The sequence below is a fragment of the Heterodontus francisci genome, chromosome 5 (assembly GCF_036365525.1).
Source record: "Heterodontus francisci isolate sHetFra1 chromosome 5, sHetFra1.hap1, whole genome shotgun sequence".
Taxonomy (NCBI): Eukaryota; Metazoa; Chordata; class Chondrichthyes; order Heterodontiformes; family Heterodontidae; genus Heterodontus; species Heterodontus francisci.
In genome coordinates this window covers 2,114,898-2,133,715 of record NC_090375.1, presented here as the reverse complement: position 1 = coordinate 2,133,715, position 18,818 = coordinate 2,114,898, and the positions used below count along the sequence as shown (strand labels likewise).

The window sequence follows — 18,818 nt, the reverse complement described above, 5'->3', positions numbered from 1 at the left end:
GAGTCTGTGCCGACCAACTACCACCCATTTATACTAATCCTACATTAATCCCATATTCCCTACTACATCCCCACCATTCTCCTACCACCTACCTACACGAGGGGCAATTTACACTGGCCAATTTACTTATCAACCTGCAAGTCTTTGGCTGTGGGAGGAAACCGGAGCACCCGGCGGAAACCCACGCGGTCACAGGGAGAACTTGCAACCTCCACACAGGCAGTACCCAGAATTGAACCCGGGTCGCTGGAGCTGTGAGGCTGCGGTGCTAACCACTGCGCCACTGTGTCGCTCCAACTGGCAACTTTATTGGCCTTTTCTTTTAATCTTATACCATCATTAACTTCCTTTGTTATCCACAGTTGACTGCCTTTACTTTTGGGATTTTTGTGCTTTGAAGGAATGTATAGTTTCTGTAAACTATGTAATATTTCTTTAAAGACTATCCATTGTCTATGTACTGTCAAACCTTTTAATGTATTTTCCCAATCCACCTCAGCCAATTTTCCCCTCATACCTTCATCATTTCCTTTGTTCAAATTTAACAATCTGGCTTCAGATTGAACTACCTCACTTTCAAACATCATGTAAAATTCATAATGTAAAACGACTGAAGACACTGGATACTGCAAAGGCTATGGGCCCTGACAATATTCCAGCAATAGTACTGAAGACCTGTGCTCCAGAACTTGCCGCGCCCCTAGCCAAGCTGCTCCAGTACAGCTACAACACTGGCATCTGTCCGGCAATGTGGAAAATTGCCCAGGTATGTCCTGTACACAAAAAGCAGGACAAGTCCAACCTGACCAGTTACCGCCCCATCAGCCTACTCTCAATCATCAGTAAAGTGATGGAAGGTGTCATCAACAGTGACATCAAGCGGCACTTGCTTAGCAATAACCTGCTCAGTGACGCTCAGTTTGGGATCCGCCAGGGCCACTCAGCTCCTGACCTCATTACAGCCTTGGTTCAAACATGGACAAAAGAGCTGAACTGAACTGAAGAGGTGAGGTGAGAGTGACTGCCCTTGACATCAAGGCAGCATTTGACCGAGTATGGCATCAAGGAGCCCGAGCAAAACTGAGGTCAATGGGAATCAGGGGGAAAACTCTCCACTGGTTGGAGTCATACCGAGCGCAAAGGAAGATGGTTGTGGTTGTTGGAGGTCAATCATCTGAGCTCCAGGACATCACTGCAGGAGTTCCTCAGGGTCGTGTCCTTGGCCCAACCATCTTCAGCTGCTTCATCAATGATCTTCCCCCCGCCAACATAGATGAATGAAGGAAAGTGGTGGATGTTGTTTATATGGATTTTAAGAAAGATTTCGACAAAGTACCACATAAAAGGCTGGTTAACAAAATTGGGGCTCACAGAATAGGAGGGTCAGTGTCTAATTGGATAAATAATTAGCTTAAGGACAGAAAACAGCAAGCCATGTTAAATGATTGTTTTTCAGATTAGAGGATGGTAGACAGTGATGTTCCCCAATGGTCAGTGCTGGGACCACTGTTTTCTTTTGCTAAAAATAAACGACTTGGATCTTGGAATGCAGAGTAGAATTTCAAAATGTGCCGATGATACCAAACTTAGAGGAATTGCAAACAGTGAGAATGATGTGACCACCTGATGTGATAGATAGGCTCTGGTGGAGCAAGCAGAAAGGTGGCAGTTGGAATTTTATACTGAAAAGTGTGAGGTGATGCATTTTTGTAGAAGGAATAGGGAGAGGCCTAGATAGAGTGGAGGTGAAGGGTCAATTCACCTGAGCAGAGAGGTCAGTGACGAGGGGGCATCGATTTAAAGTAATTGGTAGAAAAATTCAAGGGGAGTTGAGGGAACAGTTTTTCACCCAGAGGGTGATGATGGTCTGGAACTCACTGCCTGAAAGGGTAGTTGAGGCAGAAACCCTCAACTCATTCAAAAGGAGTCTGGATATGCACCTCAAGTGCCGTAATCTGCAGGGCTACGGACCAAATGCTGGAAGGAGGGATTAGAATGGGTGGATCGTTTTTCAGCTGGCACAGACACGATGGGCCAAGTGGCCTCTTTCTGTGCCTTAAACTTTCTATGATTCTATGAGAGGCAATATATACTTAATGGCACAGTTCTAAAGAGTGTACAGGGACAGAGGGACCTGGGGGTTCATGTGCATCGATCTTTGATGGTGGCAGGACATATTGAGAGAATGGTTAGTAAAGCAAATGGGATTATGGGCTTCATAAATGGAGGCATAGAGTACAAATTGAGCAGGGAAGGTCTGCTGAACCTTTATAAAGCTCTGGTTAGGCCCCAACTGGAGAATTGCGTCCAGTTCTGGTCACCACACTCGAGGAATGATGTGAGGGTCCTTGAGAGGGTGCAGAGGAGATTTACCAGAATGGTTCAGAGATGAGGGGTTTTACTTACAAGGTTAAGTTGGAGAAGCTGGGGTTGTTCTCCTTGGACCAAAGGAGATTGAAGGGAGATTTGATAGAGGTGTACCAGATTATAACAGGTTTAGATAAGGTATACAAAGGAAATCTATTTCCATTGACTAGTGGTACAATGACAAGAGGACACAAATTCAAGGTTTTTGGCAAGAGTTTGAAGGGGAATATGAGGAAGAACTTTTTTCCATAGTGGGTGGTAATAACCTGGAACTCGCTGCCCACAGGGGTGGTGGATGCGGAGACAGTTAATGACTTCAAAAGGAAATTGGATGGTCACTTGAAGGAAATAAACGTGCAGGACTACAAGGATCGAGCGGGGGAATTGGGACTGACTGGATAGCTGTGTGGAGAGCTGGTATGGACTTGATTGGCCGAATGGTCTCCTTCTGTGCCAGAAACTACTCTAAATAAAGGTCAGAAGTGGGGATCTTCGCTGATGATTGCACAATGTTCAGCACCATTCATGACTCCTCAGATACTGAAGCAGTCCGTGTAGAAATGTAGCAAGACCTGGACAATATCCAGGCTTGGGCTGATAAGTGGCAAGTAACATTCATACCACACAAGTGCCAGGCAATGACCATCTCCAACAAGAGAGAATCTAACCGTCTACCCTTGACATTCAGTGGCATTATCTGGAGTAGCCACATAAATACCGTGGCTACAAGAGCAGGTCAGAGGTTAGGAATCCTGAGGCGAGTAACTCACCTCCTGACTCCCCAAAGCCTGTCCACCATCTACAAGGAACAAGTCAGGAGTGTGATGGAATACTCTCCACTTGCCTGGATGGGTGCAGCTCCAACAACACTCAAGAAGCTCGACACCATCCAGGACAAAGCAGCCCACTTGATTGGCACCCCATCCACAACATTCACTCCCACCACCACCGACGCACAGTGGCAGCAGTGTGTACCATCTACAAGATGCACTGCAGCAACGCACCAAGGCTCCTTAGACAGCACCTTCCAAACCCGCGACCTCTACCAACTAGAAGGACAAGGGCAGCAAATACATGGGAACACCACCACCTGCAAGTTCCCCTCCAAGTCACACACCATCCTGACTTGGAATTATATCACCGTTCCTTCACTGTGGCTGGGTCAAAATCCTGGAACTCCCTTCCTAACAGCACTGTGGGTGTACCTACCTCACATGGACTGCAGCGGTTCAAGAAGGCAGCTCACCACCACCTTCTCAAGGGCAATTAGGGATGGGCAATAAATGCTGGCCTGGCCAGTGACGCCCACATCCCATGAATGAAATAAAGAAAAAGACAGGTTATGGAGTAAAGCCCCTCGGTGTCTTATATTGCAGGCCACAGGAGGAGTTTTAAGCTGAGGCTCCCGAACCTTCGATCGCTCAGTGTGGGTAAGCTATCACTGCCACAGGAGGGTCCTGATGTCCGGTTGTTGAAACTGTCTCGGCCAAGTAGTGAGTCTCTGGTCATGGAGGAGCAGAGCCACACCGAGGAGCTGATTGCACTGGACAGTGAGGAGATGGAGGGACCTCTGGATCACTCCTCATTGAAACACTACAGAGACCAGCTGAATCCTGAACTCTCCCTCTCCACGTCCAGCCTGAGTCGGAGTGCGACTCCATCGAAGGACAGTTTCTACAGTTTCCGTCGCGTCTCCTCACTTGATGATGTTGAAGCAACGAGGGAAGATTGTGATAGAACGTTCCAGATCCGGCACTCCAGCACAGGTACTGATTATGGGCAGCGTGGTGAGATTTTGGGGTGGAGGAGAGTCAGTGCTTTGAGGGTGGGGGAGGGGGCGCAGAGCTGTGTTTACTCAATGGAGGGATGTTGGATCCTTGAAAGCCCCTGCGGTTTCTGCCACTCCCACTGCACCCCACCCCACCCACTCCAAGGGCCCCCCTCCCTGCTCAGAGTCCAAATCACAGGATTGACTTGAATCTGACTGTTAGAATGTGGAGTCGGCCATTCGGCCCCTCCAGCATTTTCTGCCATTCAGTTGGATCATGGCTGTTCTACAACCAAACTCCATAAACCCCAAAATAAAAGTAAAATACTATGGATGCTGGAAATGTGAAATAAAAACAGAAAGTGCTGGAAATACTCAGCAGGTCTGGCAGCATCTGTGTAGAGAGAAGCAGAGTTAACGTTTCAACTCCGTGACCTTCATGCTCCTGTCTTGCACTACTTACTCTCTCCTAATCTTTGTGTTTTCGATAAACTTTGATATATGTATGGCTTTCTATTGTACTAAGTTGTTAATAAATGCAGTGAGTAGCTGAGACCCCAGCGCAGAGCCTTGTGGGTCACCATTAGTGACTTCCTTCCACTTTGAGTACAGACGTATTATCTCTACTCTCTGTCTTCAATGGTCTGACACAAATCTCCTCACCAGGTCAGTCGTTTGCCTACAATTCATCAGCTTTGATTTTAGCTGCAGTCTCTTCTGTGGAACCTTGCTGAATGTCTTCTGGAAATCTACATAAACTGCATCCGTCGACACTCACCAGTCCAGGACTTTAGTTTCTTCCTCAGAAATTCCATTGGGTTTTTTAGAGATGACCTCTCCTTTATAAATCCCTGCTGATCCTCTCTAATCAACTCAAATTTCTCAAAGTGCTCAGTCACTCTGAATTAGATGAGAATAATTTCCCTACAACAGATGTTTGACTAACAGGTCGATCATTTCCTGGTTTCTCTCTCTCTCACCTTTTTGAAATAATGGAATTACATTTGCTATTTTCCAATGTGAATTGGTTCTAGGGGCAGTGAATCACGTTCCAAATCTGGTGAATTCCACTTCTGACTCCGACCTGGTAAAATATCGAACCGTTGGCAAAATCCCCCAAATCACACTCAACTTTGTGGATTTTAAAGGTGAAAACTTCATCCTGTCGTCCCCGGGGGAAAAGGAGATCATTGCACCCACAAAAGTAAAGGAGAGGACCCATAACGTCACAGAAAAGGTCACACAGGTAAGGTGCTGGTCACTGTGATGGGGCAAAGCTGTTGTGACTTTGGTTAGCAATCGGTAGGTAGCTGCCTGTATCACCTTGATCAAAAGCACAAACCAGATAAGTAGAGATCAGTTATTCACTCACTGAAACCAGGACACTGCCACAGACTCCAATGAAAAGACAGTGCCACACAACGGACTTGTGAGCAAATTTGTAGCTCATGGAATAAAACGGATGGTAGCAACATGGATACGGAATTGGCTGAGTGACAGGAAACAGAGAGTAGTGGTTAATGGATGTTTTTTGGGCTGGAGGAAGGTTTGTAATGGAGTTCCCCAGGGGTCAGTGTTGGGACCCTTGCATTTCCTGATATATATTAATGACCGAGACCCTGGTGTACAGGGCACAATTTCAAAGTTTGCAGATGATACGAAACTTGGAAGCATTGTGAACTGTGAGGAGGATAGTGTAGAACTTCAAAAGGACATAAGAACATAGGAACTAGGAGCAGGTGTAGGCCATTCAGCCCCTCGAGCCTGCTCCGCCATTCAATACAATCATGGCTGCTCTCATCTCAGCCTCAACTCCACTTTGCTGCCCGTTCTCCATAACCCTTCAACCCATTACTAATTAAAAAATCTGTCTATGTCCTCCTCAAATTTACTCAATGTCCCGGCATCCACCGCACTCTGGGCTAGTGAATTCCACAGACTCACGACCCTTTGAGAGAAGTAATTTATCCTCAGTGAATTGGTGTGTTGTAAATAGTGAGGAGGAAAGCCTTAGATTAAAGGACGATATAGTTGGGCTGGTAAGATGGGCGGAGCTGTGGCAAATGGAATTTAATCCTGAGAAGTGTGAGGTGATGTATTTTGGGAGGACTAACAAGACAAGGGAATATACAATGGATGGTAGGACCCTAGGAAGTACAGAAGGTCAGAGGGACCTTGGTGTACTTGTCCATAGATCACTGAAGGCAGCAGCACAGGTAGATAAGGTGGTTCGGAAGGCATAGGGGATACTTGCCTTTATTAGCCGAGGCATAGAATATAAGAGCAGGGAGGTTATGATGGAGCTGTATAAAACGCTAGTTAGGCCACAGCTGGAGTACTGCGTACAGTTCTGGTCACCACACTATAGGAAGGATGTGATTGCACTGGAGAGGGTGCAGAGGAGATTCACCAGGATGTTGCCTGGGCTGGAGCATTTCAGCTATGAAGAGAGACTGAAAAGGCGAGGGTTGTTTTCCTTAGAGCAGAGGATGAGGAGGGACATGATTGAGGGATACAAAATTATGAGGGGCATTGATAGGTTAGATAGGAGGAAAAGTTTCCGCTGAGCAGAGGGGTCAATAACCAGGGGCCATAGATTTAAGGTCAGGGGCAGGAGGTTTAGAGGGGATTTGAGGATAGATTTTTTCACCCAGAGGTGGTTGGAATCTGGAACACACTGCCTGAAGAGGTGGCAGAGGCAGGAACCCTCACAACATTTAAGAAGTACTTAGATGAGAACTTGAAACACCATAGCATACAAGGCTACGGGCCAAGTGCTGGAAAATGGGATTAGAATAGTTAGGTACTCGATGGCCGGCACAAACACGGTGGGCCAAAGGGCCTGTTTCTGTGCTGTATAACTCTAAGACTCTAATATGGGGAGGCGGTGGCGTAGTGGTATTATCACTGGAATAGTAACCCAGAGACACAGGGTATTTCTCTGGGGACATGGGTTCGAATCCCACCACAGCAGAAGGTGGAATTTGAATTCAATTAATAAATCTGGAATTAAAAATCTAGTCTAATGATGACCATGAAACCGTTGTCTATTGTTGTAAAAACCCATCTGATTCACTAATGTCCGATAGAGAAGGAAATCTGCTGTCCTTACCTGGTCTGGCCGACATGTGACTCCAGACCCACAGCAATGTGGTTAACTCTTACATGCCCTCTGAAATGGCCCAGCAAGCCACTCAGTTGTACCTAACCGCTACGAAGTCAATAAAAAGAAATGAAACCAGACGGACCACCCGGCATCGACCTCGGCACCGGAAACGACAACGGCAAACCCAGCCCTGTCGACCCTGCAAAGTCCTCCTTACTAACATCTGGGGGCTTGTGCTAAAATTGGGAGAGCTGTCACACAGACTAGTCAAGCAACAGCCTGACATAGTCATACTCACCAAATCATACCTTACAGACAATGTCCCAGACACTGCCATCACCATCCCCGGGTATGTCCTGTCCCACCGGCAGGACAGACCCAGCAGAGGTAGAACATAGAACAGTACAGCACAGTACAGGCCCTTCGGCCCACGATGTTGTGCCGAACCTTTAACCTACTCTAAGATCAAACTAACTACCTACCCTTCATTCTACTATCATCCATGTACCTATCCAAGAGTCGCTTAAATGTCCCTAATGTATCTGCTTCTACTACCACCGCTGGCAGCGCATTCCACGCACCCACCACTCTCTGTGTAAAGAACCTACCTCTGACATCTCCCCTAAATCTTCTTCCAATCACCTTAAAATTATGCCCCCTGGTGATAGCCCTTTCCACCCTGGGAAAAAGTCTCTGACTATGCACTCTATCTATGCCTCTCATCATCTTGTACCCCTCTATCAAGTCACCTCTCATCCTTCTTCGCTCCAATGAGAAAAGCCCTAGCTCCCTCAACCTTTCTTCGTAGGACATGCCCTCCAGTCCAGGCAGCATCCTGGTAAATCTCCTCTGCACCCTCTCTAAAGCTTCCACATCCTTCCGATAATGAGGCGACCAGAACTGAACACAATATTCCAAGTGTGGTCGAACTAGGGCCTTATAGAGCTGCAGCATAACCTCGCGGCTCTTAAACTCAATCCCCCTGTTAATGAAAGCCAACACCCCATACGCCTTCTTAACAACCCTATCAACTTGGGTGGCAACTTTGAGCGATCTATGGACATGGACCCCAAGATCCCTCTGTTCCTCCACACTACCAAGAATCCTGTCTTTAAGCCTGTATTCCGCATTGAAATTCGACTTTCCAAAATGAATCACTTCACACTTTTCCAGGTTGAACTCCATCTGCCATTTCTCAGCCCAGCTCTGCATCCTGTCAATGTCCTGTTGCAACCTACAACAGCCTTCCACACTATCCACAACTCCATCAACCTTCGTGTCTTCGGCAAACTTACTAACCCAGCCTTCCACTTCCTCATCCAAGTCATTTATAAAATTCACAAAGAGCAGAGGTCCCAGAACAGATCCCTGTGGAACACCACTGGTCACCGAGCTCCAGGCTGAATACTTTCCATCTACTACCACCCTCTGTCTTCTATGGGCCAGCCAATTTTGTATCCAGACAGCCAACTTTCCCTGTATCCCATGCCTCCTTACTTTCTGAATGACCCTACCATGGGGAACCTTATCAAATGCCTTGCTAAAATCCACATACACCACATCCACTGCTCTTCCTTCATCAATGTGTTTTGTCACATCTTCAAAGAATTCAATAAGGCTTGTGAGGCATGACCTGCCCCTCACAAAGCCATGCTGACTGTCTCTAATCAAACTATGCTTTTCCAAATAATCATAAATCCTGTCTCTCAGAATCCTCTCCAATAATTTGCCCACTACCGACGTAAGACTGACTGGTCTATAATTCCCAGGGTTATCCCTATTCCCTTTCTTGAACAAGGGAATAACATTTGCCACCCTCCAATCATCTGGTACTACTCCAGTGGACAGTGAGGACGCAAAGATCATCGCCAAAGGCGCAGCAATCTCTTCCCTCGCTTCCCGTAATATCCTTGGGTATATCCCGTCTGGCCCCGGGGACTTATCTGTCCTCATATCATTCAAAATTTCCAGCACATCCTCCCTCTTCACCTCAACCTGTTCGAGCATATCAGCCTGTTCCACGCTGTCCTCACAAATGACCAGGTCCCTCTCACTAGTGAATACTGAAGCAAAGTATTTATTTAGGACCTCTCCGACCTCCTCCGGCTCCAGGCACAAGTTCCCTCCACTATCCCTGATTGCCCTACCTTCACTCTGGCCATCCTCTTGTTCCTCACATAAGTGTAGAACGCCTTGGGACTTTCCTTAATCCTACCCGCCAAGACTTTTTCATGTCCCCTTCTAGCTCTCCTAAGTCCATTCTTCAGTTCCTTCCTGGTTACCTTGTAACCCTCTAGAGCCTTGTCTGATCCTTGCTTCCTCAACCTTAAGTAAGCTTCCTTCTTCCTCTTGACTAGTTGTTCCACATCTCTTGTCATCCAAGGTTCCTTCACCCGACCATCCCTTCCCTTCCTCATCGGGACAAACCTATCCAGCAGTCGCAGCAAGTGCTCCCTTAACAACCTCCACATTTCTGTGGTGGCACAGTGGTCTGCAGTAGGGAGGGAGTTGCCTTGGGAGTCCTCAACATCGACTCCGGACCCCATGAAGTCTCATGGCATCAGGTCAAACATGGACAAGGAAACCTCCTACTGATTACCACCTACTGCCCTCCCTCAGCTGATGACTCAGTACTCCACCATGTTGAACACCACTTGGAGGAAGCACTGAGGGTCGCAAGGGCACAGAATGTACTCTGGGTGGGGGTCTTCAATGTCCATCACCAAGAGTGGCTCGGTAGCACCACTACTGACTGAGCTGGCCGGGTCCTAAAGGACATAGCTGCTTGACTGGGTCTGCGGCAGGTGGTGAGGGAAACAATACGAGGGGAAAACATACTTGACCTCGTCCTCACCAATCTGCCTGCCGCAGATGCATCTGTCCATGACAGTATTGGTAGGAGTGACCACCGCACAGTCCTTGTGGAGACGAAGTCACGCCTTCACATTGAGGATACCGTCCATCGTGTTGTGTGGCACTATCACCGTGCTAAATGGGATAGATTTCGAACAGATCTAGCAATGCAAAACTGGGCATCCATGAGGCGCTGTGGGCCATCAGCAGCAGCAGAATTGTACTCAACCACAATCTGTAACCTCATGGCCCGGCATATCCCCCACTCTACCATTACCATCAAGCCATGAGACCAAACCTGGTTCAATGAAGAGTGCAGGAGGGCATGCCAGGAGCAGCACCAGGCATATCTCAAAATGAGGTGTCAACCTGGTGAAGCTACAACACAGGACTATCTGCGTGCCAAACTGCGTAAGCAGCATGCGATAGACAGAGCTAAGCGATCACATAACCAACGGATCAGATCTAAGCTCTGCAGTCCTGCCACATTCAGCCGTGAATGGTGGTGGACAATTAAACAACTAACTGGAGGAGGTGGCTCCACAGATATCCCCATCCTCAATGATGAGGGAACCATCAGTGTGAAAGATAAGGCTGAAGCATTTGCAACAATCTTCAGCCAGAAGTGCCGAATTGATGATCCATCTCGGCTTCCTCCTGAAGTCCCCAGCATCACAGATCCTAGTCTTCAGCCAATTCAATTCACTCCCTGTGATATCAAGAAACAACTGAAGGCACTGGATACTGCAAAGGCTATGGGTCCTGACAATATTCCAGCAATAGTACTGAAGACCTATGCTCCAGAACTTGCCACTACCCTTGCCAAGCTGTTCCAATACAGCAACGGCGCTGGCATCTACCCTGCAATGTGGAAAATTGCCCAGGTATGTCCTGTACACAAAGAGCAGGACAAGTCCAACCCGGCCAATTACCGCCCCATCAGCCTACTCTCAATCATCAGTAAAGTGATGGAAGGTGTCATCAACAGTGCCATCAAGCGGCACTTGCTGAGCAATAAACTGCTCAGTGACGCTCAGTTTGGGTTCCGCCAGGGCCACTCAACACCTGACCTCATTACAGCCTTGGTTCAACCATGGACAAAAGAGCTGAACTCAAGAGGTGAGGTGAAAGTGACTACCCTTGACATCAAGGCAGCATTTGACCGAGTATGGCATCAAGGAGCCCGAGCAAAACTGAGGTCAATGGAAATCAGGGGGGAAAACCCTCCGCTGGTTGGAGTTATGCCTAGCGCAAAGGAAGATGGTTGTGGTTGTTGGAGGTCAATCAACTGAGCTCCAGGACGTCACTGCAGGAGATCCTCAGGGTAGTGTCCTAGGCCCAACCATCTTCAGCTGCTTCATCAATGCGTTTCCTGCAATCATAAGGTCAGAAGTGGGGATGTACGCTGATGATTGCACAATGTTCAGCACCATTCGTGACTCCTCAGATGCTGAAGCAGTCCATGTAGAAATGCAGCAAGACCTGGACAATATCCAGGCTTGGGCTGATAAGTGGCAAGTAACATTCGCGCCACACAAGTGCCAGGCAATGACCATCTCCAACAAGAGAGAATCTAACCATCTCCCCTTGACATTCAACGGCATTACCATCACTGAATCCCCCAATATCAACATCCGAGGGGCTACCATTGACCAGAAACTGAACTGGAGTAGCCATATAAATACAGTGGCTACAAGAGCAGGTCAGAGGCTAGGAATCCTGAGGCGAGTAACTCACCTCCTGACTCCCCAAAGCCTGTCCACCATCTACAGGAGTCAGGAGTGTGATGGAATACTCTCCACTTGCCTGGATGGGTGCAGCTCCAACAACACTCAAGAAGCTCGACACCATCCAGGATAAAGCATCCCGCTTGATTGGCACCCCATCTACAAACATTCACTCCCTCCACCACCGACGCACAGTGGCAGCAGTGTGTACCATCCACAGGATGCACTGCAGCATCACACCAAGGCTCCTTCGACAGCACTTTCCAAACCCACGACCTCTACCAACTGGAAGGACAAGGGCAGCAGATGCATGGGAACACCACCACCTGCAAGTTCCCCTCCAAGTCATACACCATCCTGACTTGGAACTATATCGCCGTTCCTTCACTGTCGCTGGATCAAAATCCTGGAACTCCCTTCCTAACAGCACTGTGGGTGTACAAAGAACAGTACAGCACAGGAACAGGCCATTCGGCCCTCCAAGCCTGCGCCGATCTTGATGCCTGCCTAAACTAAAACCTTCTGCACTTCCGGGGACCGTATCCCTCTATTCCCATCCTATTCATGTATTTGTCAAGATGCCTCTTAAACGTCGCTATCGTACCTGCTTCCACCACCTCCCCCGGCAGCAAGTTCCAGGCACTCACCACCGTCTGTGAAAAGAACTTGCCTCGCACATCCCTTCTAAACTTTGCCCCTCTCACCTTTAACCTATGTCCCCTAGTAACTGACTCTTCCACCCTGGGAAAAAGCTTCTGACTATCCACTCTGTCCATGCCGCTCATAACTTTGTAAACCTCTATCATGTCACCCCTCTACTTCCGTCATTCCAGTGAAAACAATCCATATTTTTCCAACCTCTCCTCATAGCTAATGCCCTCCAGACCAGGCAACATCCTGGTTAACCTCCTCTGTACCCTCTCCAAAGCCTCCACATCCTTCTGGTAGTGTGGCGACCAGAATTGCACGCAATATTCTAAGTGTGGTCTAACTAAAGTTCTGTACAGCTGCAGCATGGCTTGCCAATTGTTATACTCTGTGCCCCGACCGATGAAGGCAAGCATGCCGTATGCCTTCTTCACTGCCTTATCCACCTGCGTTGCCACTTTCAGTGACCTGTGGACCTGTATGCCCAGATCTCTCTGCCTGTCAATACTCCTAAGGGTTCTGCCATTTACTGTATACTTCCCACCTGCATTTGACCTTCCAAAATGCATTACCTCACATTTGTCCGGATTAAACTCCATCTGCCATTTCTCCGCCCAAGTCTCCAACCGATCTATATCCTGCTGTATCCTCTGACAATCCTCATCACTATCCGCAACTCCACCAACCTTTGTGTCGTCCGCAAACTTACTAATCAAACCTCCATTTTCCTCCAAATCATTTATATATACTACAAACAGCAAAGGTCCCAGCACTGATCCCTGCGGAACACCACTAATCACATCCCTCCATTCAGAAAAGCACCTTTCCACTGTTACCCTCTGTCTTCTATGAATGAGCCAGTTCTGTATCCATCTTGCCAGCTCACCTCTGATCCCGTGTGACTTCACCTTTTGTATCAGTCTGCCATGAGGGACCTTGTCAAAGGAGTTACTGAAGTCCATATAGATAACATCCACTGCCCTTCCTTCATCAATCATCTTCGTCACTTCCTCAAAAAACTCAATCAAATTAGTGAGACACGACCTCCCCTTCACAAAACCATGCTGCCTCTCGCTAATAAGTTCATTTGTTTCCAAATGGGAGTAAATCCAGTCCCGAATAATCCTCTCTAATAATTTCCCTACCACTGACGTAAGGCTCACCAGCCTATAATTTCCTGGATTATCCTTGCTACCCTTCTTAAACAAAGGAACAACATTGGCTATTCTCCAGTCCTCTGGGACCTCACCTGTAGCCAATGAGGATGCAAAGATTTCTGTCAAGGCCCCAGCAATTTCTTCCCTTGCCTCCCTCAGTATTCTGGGGTAGATCCCATCAGACCCTGGGGACTTATTTACCTTAATGCTTTGCAAGACGCCCAACACCACCTCCTTTTTGATAATGAGATGACTGAGACTATCTACACTCCCTTCCCTAGGCTCATCATCCCACCATGTCCTTCTGTTTGGTGAATACTGATGCAAAGTACTCATTTAGTACCTCGCCCATTTCCTCTGGCTCCACACATAGATTCCCTTCTCTGTCCTTGAGCGGGCCAACCCTTTCCCTTGGTACCCTCTTGCTCTTTATATACGTATAAAAAGCCTTGGGATTTTCCTTAATCCTGTTTGCCAATGATTTTTCATGACCCCTTTTAGCCCTCCTGACTCCTTGCTTAAGTTCCTTCCTACTGTCTTTATATTCCTCAAGGGCTTTGTCTGTTCCCAGCCTACCAGCCCTTACGAATGCTTCCTTTTTCTTTTTGACTCGGCTCACAATACCCCCCTTTATCCAAGGTTCCCGAAACTTGCCAAATTTATCCTTCTTCCTCACAGGAACATGCTGGTCCTGGATTCTAATCAACTGACATTTGAAAGACTCCCACATGTCAGATGTTGATTTACCCGCAAACAGCCGCCCCCAATCTAAATTCTTCAGTTCCTGCCTAATATTGTTATAATTAGCCTTTCCCCAATTTAGCACCTTCACCCGAGGACTACTCTTATCCTTATCCACAAGTACCTTAAAACTTATGGAATTATGGTCACTGTTCCCGAAATGCTCCCCGACTGAAACTTCAACCACCTGGCCGGGCTCATTCCCCAATACCAGGTCCAGTACAGCCCCAACCCTAGTTGGACTATCTACATACTGTTTCAAGAAGCCCTCCTGGATGCTCCTCACCAATTCTGCCCCATCCAAGCCCCGAGTACTAAGGGAGTCCCAGTCAATATAGGGGAAGTCAAAATCACCCACCACCACAACCCTGTTACCTTTACATCTTTCCAAAATCTGTCTACATATCTGCTCCCCTACCTCCCGCTGGCTCTTGGGAGGCCTGTAGGAAACCCCCAACATCGTGACTGCACCCTTCCTATTTCTGAGCTCCACCCATATTGCCTCGCTGCATGACCCCTCCGAGGTGTCCTCCCGCAGTACAGCTGTGATATTCTCCTTAACCAGTAATTCAACTCCCCCACCCCTTTTACATCCCCCTCTATCCCGCCTGAAGCTTCTAAATCCTGGAACATTTAGCTGCCAATCCTGTCCTTCCCTCAACCAAGTCTCTGTAATAGCAACAACCTACCAATAGCAATAGTACCTACCCCACATGGACTGCAGCGGTTCAAGAAGGCAGCTCACCACCACCTTCTCAAGGGCAATTTGGGATGGGCAATAAATGCTGCCCTGTCCAGTGACGCCCACATCCTATGAATGAATATTTAAAAAAATCATAGCTGATCATCCACTTCAATGCCTTTTTTCCCACAGCATCCTCATATCACCTTATGTCATCTGTATTTAGAAATCTGTCAATGTCTGCTTTAAGCATACTCAATGACTGAGCTTCCACAGCCCTCTGGGGTAGAGAATTCCAAAGATTCACAACCCTCTGAGTAAAGAAATTTCTCCTCATCTCTGTCCTAAGTGGCTTCCCCTTTATTTTGAAATTGTGTCCCCTGGTTCTAGACTCCCCAACCAGTGGAAACATCTTAGCTGTATCGACCCTGTCTATGCCTTTAAAGTATTTTGTAGGTTTCGATGAGATCACCTCTCACTCTTCGAAACTCTAGAGAATACAGGCCCAGTTTCCCCAATCTCTCTTCATAGGACAGTCCCACCATCCTGGGAACAAGTCTGGTGAACCTTCATTGCACTCCCTCTATGGCAATAATATCCTTCCTAAGGTAGGGGGACCAAAACTGCACACAGTATTCCAGGTGTGGTCTAACCAAGGTTCTATACAATTGAAGCAAGACTTCACTATTCCTGCACTCAAATCCTCTGGCGAGAAAGGCTAACCTCACATTTTTCCACATTATATTCCATCTGCCACGTTCTTGCCCACTCACTAAGTCTGTCCAAATCCCCTTGAAGCTGCTTTGCATCTTCCTCACAACACACATTCCCACCTAGTTTTGTGTCATCTGAGAACTTAGAAATATTACATTTGGGCCCCACATCCAAATCATTGATATATATTGTGAACAGCTGGGGCCCAAGTACTGATCCCTGCGGTACCCCATTAGACACAGCCTGCCAACGCGAGAATGACCCGTTTATTCCTACTCTCTGTTTTCTGCCTGTTAGGGAGATGGGCACCAGCATATAGAAGCTGACAAGAGCAATAAGATGCATAATGTGAGTGTTGGATGGTACTGGAGGAGGGAGTAGTACCATATTAGATAGGAGCAGAGTAAGAAGGACTTTTCAGAATACAAAGACAGGATTACAATGCATGTATATAACACAAAGTGTGGTGAATAATTTTGGTGAGCTACAAGGACAAATAGCCATGGGAATATGATTTCGTGGCAATTATTGAAACATGGCTTACATATGGTGACAACTGGGTGCTTAATATACAAGGATGTAAAGTGTTGAGAAAAGATAGGGAAGGAAAAAAGGTGGGGGTGGCAGTACTGCTTAGGAAGACATTGTAATATTGGAAAGAGAGGATGTCCTTGAGGAGGCAAAGACAGAATCGATTTGGTTAGAGTTGAGAAGCGAAAAGTGTCTGATCACAGAACTGGTGCGTATTCTATAGGCCTCCAAATAGTGAGAGATGGAGGAATAAATCCGCAGGGAAATCACAGAAATGTGCCAGAACTATAGAGTGGTGATACTGGGGGAATTCAATTACCCAAATATCGACTTGGATAATTTTAGAGTAAAGGGTAAAGAGGGCGAAGATTTTCTGAAATGTGTTTAGGGGAACTTCCTTGATCAGAATGTTCTCAACCCAACTAGAAAGGAGACATTGCTGGATCTGGTGCTGGGGAATGAGGTGGGCCAAGTGGACCAAGTGTCTGTGAGGGAGCACTTGGGTAAGAGTGATCATCGTATCATAAGTTTTAGATTAGTAATGGAGAAGGGCAAGGAATATTTCTAAAATAGAATTTATAAATTGGAAGAGGGCTAACTTCAATGGGATGAGAGGGGATCTACCCAGGAGAAAATGGAACCAAAGACTGACAGGAAAAACTGTAACGTAACAATGGGTGATCTTTAAGGAGAGTCTGCAAAGAGATATAGATAGGTTAAAGGGATATAGATAGAAATAGTCATTTGGCAGTACAGAACTTGCGAATTTCTGAAAATACAGACGTTGTTGAAGCTTTTCGTCTTGCACTCATCAAGACAATTGCAAGAATACCAATGTACGGGAAAACAACAACTTATACTGCATGAGAAGAGAGTGCTGATTGGTTGGCAAGTGAACTCTGATTGATAGAGGCCATGGAGAATGCACCAGTTTACATTGACTGACAGTTAACTGCCAAGCTATGTTTCAAATTTAAACCAAGCAGCTTGACTCTAGTCAAGGCATTGCCCTGAGGAATGAACTAGCAAATGGCTGTCACTTATTTTGTTTCGCTGAAACAGGCACAATGTGTGTACAAGTTTTCTGTTTGCAAACAACAGGGTCCTGTGTATTAATATATGTAGCTTCCAGTATGTGCAAATGCGCCACACTGCGAGTCCTACTGAAAATCTTAAATTGGTTGTCAGTGTAATTCTTAGCACACTGAGGATTATTTAGTAAATGCTGTCCAATCACAGAATCACATCTAATATTGGACATTGTGTTTTGAGTTTTTCAAGCACGGGCAAGCTTGATGCTGAAATACGGCAAATCAAAGTCATCCTGCATGACAATGGCTACCCTGATCAGATCATTTCTCGCTGTATATCGTGCAAATGTATGAACGGGATTAAGGCCGTCATTTTCGACCCTGAAAAGTGCCCAGTCAACCTCAAATAACCCTGGAAGGGTAAGGTATCCCAGAAATGTGAACAACAGGTGAAGCTACCTGTTTCACACTGCTACTATGCGATAGCAATACGTGTGGTGTTCGCCAGTAACAGGATGCTGCCGTCAAGCCAAAAAGACATCCTGCCTATCTCACAAATAATCAACACCAATGTGATGCTAGGTATATAGAATCATAGACAGTTTAAGGCACAGAAAGAGGCCCCTTGGCCCCTGGCTCAAAAACGATCCATCTATTCTAATCCCATCTTCCAGCATTTGGTCCACGGCCCTGCAGATTACAGCACTTGAGGTGCATTTCCAGACTCCTTTTGAATGAGTTGAGGGTTTCTGCCTCAACTACCCTTTCAGGCAGTGAGTTCCAGACCATCATCACCCTCTGGGTGTAAAGGTTTTTCCTCATCTCCCCTCTAACTTTTCGACCAATCACTTTAAATCTATGCCCCCTCATCACTGACCTCTCTGCTAAGCTAAATAGACCCTTCACCTCCACTCTATCCAGGCTGCTCAAAATTCTGTACATCTCAATCAAAACTCCCCTCAGCCTTCTCTGTTCCAAGGAGAACAATCCCAGCGTATCCAATCTTTCCTCATAGCTGCATTTTTCCTGTCCTGGCAACATCCTCGTAAATCTCCTCTGTACCCTCTCTAGTGCAATTACATCCTTTCTGTAATGAGGTGACATTCACTCCTTTCTCTCACTTCCTCTACACTTCTCAGTATTTTCCCATTAATCGTGTATTCCTTTGTCTTGGTTGACCTCCCCAAATGCATCTTCTCACACTTCTCCGGGTTGAATTCCATTTACCACTTTTCTGCCCATCTGACCAGACCATCAATATCTTCCTGCAGCCTACAGCTATCCTCCTCGCTATCTACCACACGGCCAATATTTGTGTCGTTTGCAAACTCCTTGATCATGTCCCCTACATTTATGCCCAAATTGTTAATATAAGAACATAAGAACTAGGAGCAGGAGTAGGCACTTCAGCCCCTCGATCCTGCTCAGCCATTCAATACGATCATGGCTGATCTCATCTCGGCCTCAACTCCACTTTCCTGCCCGTTCTCCAT

At 46.8% G+C, this 18,818-nt stretch overlaps 1 protein-coding gene across 2 annotated transcripts in view; it reads left to right on the top strand.

The window, feature by feature from the left end:
• Window positions 1-18,818, top strand: part of LOC137369695 (potassium voltage-gated channel subfamily H member 2-like) — a 465,677-nt gene that overhangs the window by 116,379 nt on the left and 330,480 nt on the right. For both annotated transcript variants that reach the window (XM_068031032.1, XM_068031033.1), the window contains 2 exons: window positions 3,744-4,133; window positions 5,170-5,381. In XM_068031032.1, the coding sequence (XP_067887133.1) occupies window positions 3,744-4,133; window positions 5,170-5,381 (602 nt within the window). The remainder of the gene's footprint in view (window positions 1-3,743; window positions 4,134-5,169; window positions 5,382-18,818) is intronic.